This window comes from Typopeltis vanoorti, chromosome 13 (genome assembly GCF_054136105.1).
Source record: "Typopeltis vanoorti isolate ZY-2024b chromosome 13, IOZ_Tvanoo_1.0, whole genome shotgun sequence".
Classification (NCBI taxonomy): Eukaryota; Metazoa; Arthropoda; class Arachnida; order Uropygi; family Thelyphonidae; genus Typopeltis; species Typopeltis vanoorti.
The window spans coordinates 98,927,350-98,941,734 of record NC_143561.1 but is presented as its reverse complement, the minus strand read 5'-3'; the positions used below and the strand labels follow the sequence as shown (position 1 = coordinate 98,941,734).

General features: G+C 35.4%; 1 protein-coding gene across 22 annotated transcripts in view; it reads right to left on the bottom strand.

Moving 5' to 3' along the window:
• Positions 1-14,385, bottom strand: part of LOC150100409 (coiled-coil domain-containing protein AGAP005037-like) — a 1,356,304-nt gene that overhangs the window by 875,720 nt on the left and 466,199 nt on the right. For all 22 annotated transcript variants that reach the window (XR_016549297.1, XR_016549300.1, XR_016549298.1 and 19 more), the window contains one exon: positions 5,387-5,425. Coding sequence is in view for 17 of the 22 variants with exons in the window: in XM_090403260.1 (XP_090259386.1) it covers positions 5,387-5,425 (39 nt within the window). In the remaining 5 variants the exon portion in view is untranslated. The remainder of the gene's footprint in view (positions 1-5,386; positions 5,426-14,385) is intronic.

Genomic DNA, 14,385 nt, shown 5'->3' with positions numbered 1-14,385 from the left:
CAACACAATCTACACAAGACCTGTGCGTAGAAAACAAAATGTAAGATTATTAGGAATGGTTACAGTGGCACAGCAAATATTAAACTCACCCGTATTTAATTCGTTTGGTTTCAATGTTTGTTCAAGACCAATATACGGGAATAGGTTTATTTTCTATTATAGAAGAGCGTTGCACTAAAGTTCCCGTATTTATTCTTCGGCCTCTATTATTTATTTATCCCCATTTCTATATAAAGTAACCATCTGTCGTGTCCAACTAAACGAAATTGAGCAGTCTTGTTTTTTTTAACATGATACATGCAATTTTAAATACTACTGTCTATCAAAGTGATGTTTTAGACTGCTCCCTGTAATTCGTTCTGTGTAACTCATAAAATATGCAACACCAAATAATACAAACTAATTATAAAAAACAAAATCTACATTCTTGAGTGCTGAAAAATAAACAAATATCACAACAATGCGTGCTTCAAGAATTGTGACGCCAACGTGCTAAATGGTGGCACCATCTATTGGGCAAATATCAAACTATCGTACCCTTAACGGAAATGTGAAAAAATAAATAAATAAAATTAATGCCCCCCGTTGTACTATGATATTCATTGCGCATGGTAGTAAAACCTATAATGAGGTTATCATATTTGAATATCATGATTATCACAATGGTCTTCGTAATTTTACTGTTATCAATATACAAAATTATATATATTCCTAATAATTATTATAAACAATTAGGAAAATTTATTGTCATTTTCTCGTAGCCTGTACGTATTTTATTTGAGGAAGAATCTATTCATTCATCATTTTTATCTACTCAATGTATAGTAAATATTCCCTTTACATTATGTTTTAATTCTAATGTGACGGCTAATTTCGGTAATCCTGTTTATTTTCTTACTTGCCTGCTGCTGTTTCTTAATATATATATGTACCCTCTTGTTAATAATAAATTGGTTTATTAACAAGTAATTATTAACAATTTATTATTAATAAATTAATAATAAATTGTTAATAATAAATAATGATAATGAAAATGAAAATTATTTTGTATAAAAGATGAAAAGAGCTCTCACTTTAAATTTATTATCAGGAGAGTTAGCGTAGTGCAAAGGTAAAACAAGAGATGGCGCCACGTAACAGCACACAGTTTCATTAGTGTAATGGAACCGAAGTAGACAGACAGAGCCGGCGCTAGGGTCTTTGTCGCCCGCATGCAATGTCTATCTAAGCGCCCCTGTAACGATCCGGGCGTGTGTGGTTCTTTTACGATAATAAAAATGTAAATTATTTAAATTATTTGAAATTTCTTAAATAAATTTTGACAGAGCAGCCACACATTGATTCGCTAAATGCAATGCAGGGGGGGGGGGTGACTAGGCAGGATAATCGTTAAAAACCCGAATATTCAATAAATTCTCAAAATTTAAACCAAATTTTGATAAAGCCACTTCACTTTAATCGTTGAATATAATGATACAGAGATTATGGCCTTCTCACCGACCCGAATCGCTAACAAAATTAAAATGAATTTTAATTAAAGTTAAAATTTATTTGAACTAAAGTTTAAAAAATTCTTGCATTTTACTAAATTCTTAGTAACTCTAAAAAATTTTTTAATAATTTTTATAAGTGGAACTATCTTTTAAAACAATAAAAGAAACTCAAGATAGATGAGAAAATAAGAAAAGAATTCAGAAATAATAATTAGAACATTTTATTAATATTAATATAAGTATTCAAAAAAATAAAATCTTTACAGAATAACAGAAAATAACTTAAATTACATAAATATATTTGAAATTTTTTAATTAAAATTTGAGGGTTTTTGATTTAATATTCATAAAATTAGAAATAATGGTCTTAACGTCTAATTCCGCACATATATCATTTTCAATAGCTATTAACGCCAAACTAACAAGCTTTTTTTTGTAACATTCTTGTTCTTAAGTAGGTTTTAATCAATTTCAACTTGGAAAAGGAACGTTCACCTCTCGCTACACTAACAGGTAAGGTCAATAGCATTCTTAAAGCAATTGAAAAGTTAGGGAAAGATAAATTATTGGACACAATAAAATTAAGAATATCGAAAGGGTTTTGAATATTTAAATTATCCTTCCGAAAAATAACAGGGAAAGCACATAACTCGTCATATAGTTCTATTGCATTTACGTCTTTATTGTCGCCGTCCTTCAAGAGAATTTCTAAATCGTCACAATTTTTTCGTAAATCTTCGTTATTAATTTGTAGTAATTTACACAATAACTTGAAATTATCATAATATGTTTTTAGTTGTTCAAAACGTTCTATTAACGAACACATTGCAACGTCTAGAAGTGTATAAAACGCATTCACTCTAAATTTATCTTCTGGCGATTGTGGCGTTTCGATACTCGTAGTCAAGTCGTGTCTTCTTTCGTCGTCGGACTTCCGTACCAATTTTAAATTCTTGTTCTCCGTCCACCTCTTTACTCAGTTCTTTTGCCGTTTTAGAACTTCTTTAAAATTTGTATCTGATCGATACTCTTGTAAGAATATTGTTAAGTTTTCGATAGATTCTAAAGCAAGTGTAATGTTCATATTTTTGTCTTGAAGCATTTTACTCACAGGGTTTATTCTGTTAAGTAAATCATGCCAAGTTATAAGAGAGCAAATAAATTTGTAGTCCTTTATTTTAGCACATAATGTTTGTGCTTCCTGCTGAGTTTCTTTATTAAAATTTTCATTATTTAAAATTTCAAAAAGTGCATCGTAAATTTCTCCTAACTGATATCGTAGAATGCGGATTGCATTAATTTTACCTTCCCATCGCGTTTCTAATGGCTGTTTCAATGTGAATTTTTTTACGAACTCAGCATGAAGGACATTTCATTCTCTTACAAACGTTGGGCAATCCTTTTTTGTAAGAGAATGAAGAGAAATTGTATATTTCTTGAATAATTGCAAAGAAACTAATTGTATCTGCATTCACTTTGGCTGAATCGTTAATGATTAAATTTAGAGTATGAGCAGCACATGGCACGTAAAAAGCTCGAGGAGTTTTGTTAAAAAGCAAATTTTGGAGCCCATATTTTTTCCCTTTCATATTTACCCCATTGTCATACCCTTGACCTCGCATGTCTTCAATGGGAATGTTCTATTTTTCCAGTTGTTCCATTATTGTTGCACATAAACCACGTCCTGTGGAATCTGATATATCTGCAAAGCCTAAAAAGTTTTCTCTGATCTTGACAATTCCATTGTCACAGGAAACAAAGCGAATAATAATGGTCATTTGTTCTGTTTTACTTGCATCAGGTGTGCAATCTAAAATTATGGAATAATGTTTAGATTTTCGAATTGATAATAAAATTGTATCCCTGATTGCGTTACTTAAAGTTTCCAATATTTCATTTTGTCTGTCTTTACTCAAATAGTGTACTCTATGGTTTCGTTGTAGGGTCCTTTCAACATGATTTTCCATAACGGGATCAAACTTCGTAAACAGTTCGACTAATTTTAAAAAATTGCCGTTATTCCTTTCATATAATTTATCAGATGATCCGAGAAAAGCTAACTTTGGTCACCAAGGAATTTTATAATTTCAATCAAGCGTTCGAAAACACTCGTCCAATGTTTCTTTTCCATTTCATACATGCTTTGAGTCTGGCAATCAATAGTAGTTTTGTTTTTTTAATTTTTATCAACTTCCTTCCATTTTAAGAAAATTTTCATGTGAGCTAAACTAGTCTCATGTCTATGCAAAGTTGTATTTACATTTCTCCAATCGTTATAACCTTCTACAAGACTACTTGATTCAGTAGGTGCGACAAGTTTGCAACAAAAGCAAAAAAAAAAAAACAGAATTTAAAGTTTCGGAATAAATGAGCCATGTTCTTGGCACGAGCTCCCGGTTTTCCATTTTTCTATTATAATACGTGTCGCCAAATTTACGACCATATGTATCTCTGAGATATATTATATTTTTCTTTTGAACAGGCCCCATTTCAATTAAAACAACTCGTAATTTTTCATCAATATTTCCCCATTCACCTGGATCTTCTACATTTACAGAGACTAACAATGTGTTAGTTTCGTGGTCAACTACAACTAAATCTTCTCCTAACTGTTTTTCACTTAAATCATGCATCTTGTTATCTTGTTAAATAGTTGCAATAGTACTTTGATGCAAACTGGATGATGTGCACGGTTCTTCAACTCTGATTTCTGATGTATCGAGTTGGTTACAATCTGCATCAGAATATTTTAATATTTTAACAAATTTATTAAGAGCCTCAGTTTGTTTCTTAATATCTTCTTCTTTCGCAGCATGACGCTTACGATTTTGTGCACCGGATAACTTTTTTTTTAAATTTTTGATTCCATTTCTATTTTATATCCACAAGAAATTATTACACAAAACACAAGAGACGAAATAATAGTCGGCAGTGCGCTACTGTCAGTAGCCTACTGAGATGCGTACCATATGACTGGTTAACTAGCAACAAATGTTTTGTACGAAAATTCGTTTCTGCGCATAAAAACTGTTCACCGTTTCATTTTAGATAGACTGCAGTAGACACAACAATCTGCAGGCAAGCATTTAGCCTGCTCTCTCTGCAAAATTGTAAACAGCCGGCTGATCAAAGAGGCGGCAATATACAATTTTTTTTTTAAATTTTTATTCGGTGTATCCGGCCTTATTTATTTGAATATTGATCATTCTAAGAATTTTGTTTCTTAAAAATGAACTTATGAACGGTGCCCCGGCGGCGGCGCCCGTATATCCTCTTCCGCCGGCCCTGTATACAGAACAAGTATTTAGTGATATTAATACTGATTTATAATTTATATATTCGAATATATAAAAAAATACTGATAATGCGATGAAAAAAATAATTATGAAAGTTTTCTCCCATTTCGAATTTTAAGTTTTTATTGTATCAACTGGTCAATCAACGTTAACTGCTGAACGATGCGTTTCTAAATTTCAGATATGCGCAATTAAACTCAGCATATGCTATGTATCTGTAATCACGAATTTAAGATTATATTTTTCAATTTCGAAAGTGGTGCGAATTTTAATATTTCCTATTTTGTTCTTTCTTTTTATCTTTCTCAGTTTTTATAGTCGTTGTCTAAGTATTTAATATACTTTGCAAATAATTTTATAAAAATTATAATTCTATGATGTTAATACATTCCTATATATTTATATACACATATCTTTTACTGAAGTATTAAAAATACTTCAGTAAAAGATTTGAGGGCTTTTGATTCGTCAATGAATCGACTTTTTATTACAACTCAACAGACTATTGGTATGTATGTAGAATAGGAAATTTTAAATTAAAATCATGAATATCTTACTAAAGGAAGAATGAATTATGTAAGAATATAAAAATCTTACCTTCTCGGGCGACAGCTTTTGGATCTTCCCAATATTCACCTAAAGCGAAGTAAATAAACGTGATTTTAAAGAGGAATTGTGTGATTATCTAAAAATGTTAAAAGAGATTAATTATTATTAATAGGTAGAACATTAATTGCATTAAGAACGTTAAAGATAAGTATATAACGTATAAATACATATTAATAATGAAACTGCTAATTTATGCTAATTAATTTTAAGATAGAAAAGCAACATTATACATAATAACTACGTTCTATGCACGAGAAGTCAACTTGCTGTATTTATCTGATGTTTTTTAATTGTTGTCCCAGAAGAAATTTAATATTCTTGCTGCAAAACAATACTTGGACATTTGCCAACTGGACATTCTCCAATCATAGCGGAGGGAGAAATTATATCAGATAACGTCATATAAAACATTTCTAAATAATGTTAAAGAATACCCAGAATTTCCAAGCACGCTGATTTTAAATTTTAAAACTGAAACAAAAAAACTGGGTGTAAATTTTATTTATCTATTATTCAATGTGGCCTTTTAAAATAGCTGATAAGTGTTTCTAAACTTCGATTCGAGTGGGCGTATATTTTGGGAGAATATTCAGTAGCTGTGTAAAGCATGTGTTGCGAACTATATCTTGAGTGATGGTGAGAGGATCGCCATCCTTTCCAATGGAAATTGAAGTTCCTGTGATAAAAAATAAAATAAGACACAAAAAATACTAATTCTAGAAAAACCGATCTTTTTAAAAATAAGGAATTTTTCTACATTCCAAGAACTTCGGTCTACAGACTAATGTGTTTCTAAAATGACTCTTAAATTATTATTATAATAAAAATAATTTAAAGGTCAATGATAGGGCCAAAAGATGCCATGTATCCTTCGGAGAATAAAACCGATCATTCCCCCCCCCCCCTCGCCACCATAAAGTTTCTATGCATCCGGTTAGACATGAATGCTGTAAGCCAACACACCCAAGCGGATGGATTTTGTAGTACAACAGAAGCAATTAAGGTGATGAGGGAGGGATAAGGATGAGGGATAAGGCTATGAGGGTAATCTGTTATGCAGCGTTGTCCGACTGGTTTGCTTATAAATGATAAATCAAGCGTTACCCTCCCCCCAACAGCTTTCTTGATTTAAAAAGCTTTTTTTTTTTTTTTTGCAAACGTTAATAACACGTCTCAAAGTAGAAATTAATTCCTAAGTGCCAAATATAATACCATCTGAAGCTTATCTTTTTGTCAAATCTTCGAGTCAAATGCACTTTCCCCTTTTTCAAAATATTTTTATTTTATTTATTTATTTTTGGAAATTTGGCCATCACCGTCAGGAGTGCCAAATATTGAATTCTTGTATTCCGTGCACGTGTCTCATTGCATCTAAGAAGGTTCCTCCCTCAGAATAATATTAGCGTTTTTTTTTAGACGGTACGTGAAAAGAAACCGTAACCAATCTATAAAGATCGCAAAAGGAATAAATCCTATCTCCAAGAACTAAACTTTTTTTTTGGCTTTTAAGATATTATCGAGATTGCAATCATAATTAACTAGAACATAGAATTCAACACGTCAAAGGAATACACAGTATTAAAAAATATCGTTTAGTGACGTTATTATATAACAGATGGCGCCACCAACTACTGCACTAATTGTACGCTCGCACTAGAAAACGTGATTTCTGTGACTGCATTATACGGACATTTAAATTACGAAGACATATCAGACATCAATTGATACGATACTAATTGTTAGCCAGTTATTAATTCAGTGTTTGTTGCTAAAGGTGAACTGGCTTGAACACATTACTCGTAACTGGCTGCATTGGGCTTGTATTATTTATTGTCGCTACCTAGAGATAATTAAAGCTCCCAAAGAAAGCGGTGTTAACCGGAAACTCCTATTTTGTTTCCCTCAAAAGAGAAAAACGAGTTGTCATCTGTATAATTTATATATATTAAATATATAAAGGATGTATCCTTACTGATATTCGCAACGAAATGAAAAATCAATTCTTTAAAAAGCAATCTAATTGTCAATTTTTGATTGGTTTGATAAATATTATTACTGAATAAACAATATAATACTAAAAATTAGTATTAGTATTAATACCAAAGAAATAAAAAAATGCATAAGGCCATCAAACAGTGATAAAACAGATAAACAAAATCTCGATTATACCAATTATTATATTAATTTTAAGATGGTGTAGTTATAGATTTTTAAGAATTCTTCTTTTTAATTTTATATTTGTAATTTTAATTTACTACTCAATTCTGAATTTTAATTTTCTTTCTTTTTTTAAAGAATTTTTTCGTCCCCCCTTTCCCTGAAGACCAGACTGAGCAATACCAACAGTTCTTTTGTGAGTGCCATAGCAGATCGCTCTTAACAATGTTGCTGCCTTCTTCCGGTAGCAGCGTTTCTGTGGCGTTGCTATGGTAACCTCAGTAGTTATAGTAAAAATGACAGCTTCCAGCACAAATGGTTGCAGGTGAAGGATAATCTCGTACCCTGTGACTGCTGCCAAGTTTTCTTGCCAGCTGTCTTGTAGCTAAGATGTGCGCACAAGTGTATAGCGGGAGGGGATGACAATAGACGCTGTTTCTAGGAGATAAAGGACGATGGCTGGAAAAAGAGCTAATATTAGTGCACCGTCACGACGATGCGAGAAATTCAATCTTTGTTTCTCTTTTTTTTTTTTTTTTTTTTTTTTTTCGGAGTCTCCTGATTGTTTATGATGGAATTTTCAGCTTGTATTGATTGAATTAGAGAAGACCTAACAGCACCAATAAATATATTTTATTATGTTTAGGATTGAGACACAGAACAAACGCTTTTCTGTCAATACTATAAACACTTAATGACAGTGCTGCTGAATCAAAAATTCAAAATGCCTCCTGAGCAATATTCGAGCTCAGGAGGCATTTTGATATTTCAGATATACCTGAATCTGCCGAAAGGTGGCTCCACCAACAAACTTGTCAGTAAGCAATATTCCGAGATAAAATCTTATAAAGTATAAAAAAATTATACTTATTAATATATAAAAATATTAGAATAAGATATGAAAACAATATAATAATATATTTTAATACAATGAAATAATTATGCTTAATTCACTGATGAAAATGTAACGTTACGCTTCTATGTTTCTGCGAAACATAGGTTCTGCTTGCGTACACCAGGTGACACATTGTACTTGACCGAGAGTAGGTTACCCATTGTAAATGGGTGCCAAACGATTACTGATTTCAACGGTTTTGCGTTTTTTAGCTTGCGCTACAGATATCTTCAAACTATTTTGCAAGTTACAAAAGTGAACGCGAAAAAATAGGATTTGTTTCAGTCTAACTAGGTTCCCTATTCACATCAATTCACCTTCATATTGCAGGTTCGCAATTATGGATCTATTCATAATACAACACTGTGGCTAATACTGGACAAGGGCCCCAGGAACATCGCAATTTGTTAGTATAAATATCATAATTAATGATTCTTATAATTATTTCGGTTTCCATGATAACATTTCATTGTTGCAAAACCATTTAGATTTACATGTACTATGCAATTGCAACCTATTACGGTTTCCATGGAAACGTTTCATTGTTGCAAAATATACGGGTAGAGATTTACAATTGTAACATATTACGATATGGATCTTTGGCAAAGTCTTTCACAATGACGTCACAAATGTCGTCAGGTTAATAGTTTTATCTATTACATCATTAATTACTGCTGAAGTATGTAAACACCCACCAGTTAATGAAATATTTACGCAAAATCAATCCAATTCAATTTTGAATTACCCTAAAGATCTTACTTATAATTATCCTAAGGGGGTGTTGAGATTTTGCTCGTGCTGTTCGTTTTGTTGTAAATGCATGGATGAAAGCTAAGGAGCTTGGGGAGTTTAATTAGCTAATGGTGGAAGAGGCAAGATCTTGAGAAACTACTCGGAAGACATTACCTTCATGAAAAATTCAGTGTCATTTCTAAGTGAAAAAAAAAAAAAAAAAAAAGGCTGGGAGGATTAAGAAATAACACCAGAACGGTTACCATAGCGACGCGTATTTGAGCTGTACGTTTTCAACTGGTATTGCACAATATTAGATTAGATGCTTGTCAAAAGAGATTTATGCATGTTTTAATATTTCGCATAAAAATATGAAATTTCCTGAACCGTAGTGACATCAGGGCATTAGCTCAATTTCTGTCAACACTAATCTTGCTCACGAGGAGAATGGATGGCGTGTTCTGTTCTTGAGTCAAGAACAGAACACGCTTTGTACTTCACAAGGGACGGACTACAAGACAAAAAAAAAAAAGAAAAAAAATTTAAAAAAATCAAAAATGGTAAATGTGAATCCGTTTTTTGCCTGTTCCTAAAATGCTTGGATTCGTGTTTACAATCCATCAAGGAAAGTTAAGCCGTATGCATGATGTCTGAACTGCTTGTGATGCAAATATGGGAATTGTCGATCTGTAGCATTCAAGGTAACCAGTGGTGTATTACAAGGCTCATTGCTTGGTCCACTGTTATTCAATCTGTACACTAACGATATAGGGAAGGATGTGACAAGCGACGTATAACTATTTGCTGATGATGCAAAGATTGGTAGGGTTATCAGGAATGCTGCTGATGATGCAAAGATGGGTAGGGTTATCAGGAATGCTGCAAAGATGGGTAGGGTTATCAGGAATGCTGCTGATGATGCAAAGATGGGTAGGGTTATCAGGAATGCTGCTGATATGCAGTCGTTGCAGAATGATTTGAATAGCTGGAATTGTGGGCATGGGAAAACGGGTATCAGTTCAGTGTCAGTAAATGTAAAGTCATTCACTTCGGCATGATTACCTATCCCATGTCGTCTTATATTGGTGGGATTAGGCTAGAAGAAACTGACGAGGCTAGGGATCTTGGAGTGTTAATAGATAGGAAGTTAAAGTTTAGGAGTCATGTAGCAAAGATTGCAAATACAACTCAAAAGATGATTGCAATGCTGAAACGGACTAGACATGCAAAGATAAGGAAGTCGTTTTTGACTTTTTATAAGGCCTTGATAAGACCTCACTTGGACTATTGTGCGCAGGTCTGGTGTTCGTTGTGATTCTCATATTATTGTTATTCTTATGACGTGACAGCTCCAGGGAGTCCAAAGACTCGTCGAGAGAGGGAACCTACTCTGCAACTCTCTGTCACCACCACTCAACTCACCAACTACAACGTATCGCAACTACACCAACGCCATCTACCACCACTAGTATTTTCACAGACAATCACAAACATCCAGGGCGGGATTAGAATCCGCAGGCTTTTGGCTGGAGAGCGGATCCACTTGGTCAACTAGCTCGGCAATATATTGGAGAGAGTACAAAGGATAGTGTTCAAATGATATCAGGATTGTGGAGAGTACTGATTATGAAGACAGAGATTGAGAATTTGTAGACACTAGCAAACAGGAGAAAGAGGGGTGGTATGATGGAGACTTACAAACTTCTGAAAGGGTCATACAGGATTTCAGTTGATGAGAATTTTCAATTTATGGAGGGTGGGGGAAAGAACGAGAGATCATCCTTGAAAGCCGAGAATGAAGGCTGCTAAGAAGGGCGTGAGGGCTTGATTTTTCTCTCAGAGGGTAGTGTGCATGATTGGAATGGATTACCATTGGATGTTGTGAGTGCAAGCAGTGTGAATGAATTCAAGAATAAGTACGATAGCTGGTGTGTGTGTAGTATGTGGCCTCCCTCGATGAGTCCCTGACTCCTTGAAGGTCTCTCTTAATAATAATATTAATAAAAACGCTATTGGGATGAAGGCCTTCCTCCCTTATTTTAATCAAAGTGCTCAAGATAACGACACTTTCTGTTCTTTAGCAAGGTAGTTTAAATAGAAGACAAGCTAAGGTAGTTTCAGAAATAAACCCAATCTCTTTCCTCCCTTATACCGTGACCCGTGCAAAATAAATAAGCAAGAAAATGCCAGCTTTAATTATTACTTAAGGAAGTTATGATCTCTCTCTCTCTCCCATCGAGATCCTTTTTACTCGCTCACACGGAGGCTTCTCATTAGCACAGTCGGAAGGTTAAAGAGATATATTCAGTTGGAAGAAACTTGGATTCTAATTCTTTTCAAAGATAAAAAAAAATAAGAACTTCGGAAGAGAGAGAGAAAGAGAGATTTAGCATTCCTTTTAGGATTTAGAGAAAATCTGATTAGACACCACAAGCAGAATTAAATACACTGACCTCATAGCGGTGACAAAATTTATAAACCAATCCCAGCTCCCGTGTGGTGGCCGGGATAACAATAGCCCCACCGCAGCCCATGCATGTCGTAAGAGACGACTAAAATGGACGCAGAGTTTTGCTCTCTGAGGTTTCTTCCGGAATGTTGCTCCCGGTGAGGTGGGGGGGCTTGATTTCGGGGAATTTGCCCTGGGAGAGCATTTTGAGTCTATGGGGAGGACGTGGCCCGTGAGGGGGCTTGTCGGTGGATGATTTTCCCTGGAATATAAGCGGTTCCGCTCAGTGGTAGGGGAGCCCTTCACTGAGTTGGACGAGGGGTTGTCTTAATTTTTAGAGGTGGCTTTACTTATTAATCCCACTGCAGCCCATGCATGTCGTACGAGGCCACTGAAATGGGTATCCAGGGAGGGTAATGGATGGCAATGTTGTAGCCAATGAAGTTATAACTGAGGCTAGGCTATTGCTATTATCCTCCTGTCATGATCAGAGCTTATAGCTCTATATTACCCTATCCATATATTTTCTTCTACGGATAACGGGGAATAAGAAAAGCATTCTTGCTTCACCCATCTAGCCAAAAAAACAATCCCAGTCTCTCAATCAGCTAAAAATTAAGCTCACTCTCTGGCAAACTCAAATATACAAACAGTGTTCAAGAAAAAATGAAAGTTTGAAAACAAGAACTAAACTTTGGAGATTCAGTAGCAAACCTTGAAAGAATAATAAAGCGCTTCCGTAGCGCAATTGGAAGAACGACGGTACCTTGCGCTCTTCGATTAGAAAAGGCATAAGTACGATTCTCGTCATGGCGGGAGGAATCTTTATATGGACTTTTTCAATCGAAGGTGAGGTGGCAGAGTTTTTTTCTACCGGAAACTCGGGTTTTTCATCCCGCATATAGAGAAATCGGCCCTTCAAAACACACGTAATTTACAGACAAAAAAATACTAGCTGTGGTGGTGGGCAGTAGATGGCGTTGATTGGTAGTAGAGGTTCTGTATGGTAATGGAGACGGAGAGTTGTACAGTAGGTGTTCTCCCGCGATGAGTCTTCGGACTCCTTGGAGGTGTCACGAATAATAATAATAATAATTCAGTCAGACAGGCATGTGGTGAAATTATCTGCGAGGACAAGAAAATCAAAACTTCTTGGGGGCTTAGGAAGTTAAAAAGGCAATAAAGAAAAGAAGGAAGTATCACAAAGGTGACATGACAAGATAAATATGACATAAAAATTAAAGATAATGGATATCTGAAGTAATTATTTTGAAAAATTATGAGAAAAGATGGCCAGTGACAACAGTAGTAGAAAATATCTAAGAGCACTGTCGAGTACATCTCGAAATGGAGGAATAAAACAAAGACAGCAAGAAGGGGGATAATATTTGGTCTGAAGTGATAGCTTTACAGCGGCTGCACTGCATAATTAAGAAGGCCACATGATTGGAGAAGAGCTCCAATAATTTGAATCATTAAATTATTTATGTATTTTAATAATTATATAATTAAGTACTGTAGTAATTCTAGATCACTAAGTCAAAATTGTTTTCCGATGCAGAAATCACAGTCTTATTCCTTATAAGGACTGGCTTAAAGGGGAGAAGCAAGAATGCTTTTGATCTTCCCTGTTATCTGTAGAGAACAGTGTAAGGATAAGGTATTACTGAGCTATTAAAGCTCTGATCATGGCAGAAGGGTAGCAGCAATAGCCGAGCCTCAGTTAGAACTTCATTGGCCACAGCATTGCCATCCATTACCCTCCAAGGGTATTAATCACCGCCTCTTTAAGTAAAGGTGAACTCAAAAAAATTCAGACCGTCCATATCTCAGCGTTGGTTCCACTCAGTGACGGGCTCCCCCACCACCGAGCCGAACCGCTCAAATTCCGAAAGAAAATCATTCACCGACAAAGCCCCTCAGCGGGCCGTGCCGGAGAACACCTTCCCCGGAGACTCAAAGTGCTCCCTTAAGGCAAAAACCTTAAGAGAGCGAACTCAAAAACTCATCGCCCAAGGGGGTAAGAGCAACAGCCGAACCTCAGTTAAACTTCATTGGTACAGCTTTGCGTTGCTATCCATCACCCCCAAGGGCATTAATGAATCAATCGACTATGTAAGTAAAGGTGAAATCTCAAAAATACGGACGATCTCTAGGCCACTCCATAGTGGGCGAAAGACCGTCCTAATCTCAGCATTGGTTCCACTCAGTGACGGGCTCCCCGACCACTGAGCAGAACCGCTCAAATTCCGAGGAAAATAATTCACCGACAAAGCCCCTCAGCGGGCCGTGCCGGAGAACACCTTCCCCGGAGACTCAAAGTGCTCCCTTAAGGCAAAAACCTTAAGAGAGCGAACTCAAAAACTCATCGCCCAAGTGGGTAAGAGCAACAGCCGAACCTCAGTTAAACTTCATTGGTTCAGCTTTGCGTTGCTATCCATCACCCCCAAAGGCATTAATGAATCAATCGACTATGTAAGTAAAGGTTCAATCTCAAAAATATGGACGATCTCTAGGCCACTCATTCGTGGGCGAAAGACCGTCCAAATCTCAGCGTTGGTTCTACTCAGTGAAACTCGATTACCGAGCAGAACCGCTCAAATTCCGAGGAAAATAATTCACCGACAAAGCCCCTCAGCGGGCCGTGCCGGAGAACACCTTCCCCAGAGACTCAAAGTGCTCCCTTAAGGCAAAAACCTTAAGAGAGCGAACTCAAAAACTCATCGCCCAAGGGGATAAGAGCAACAGCCGAAC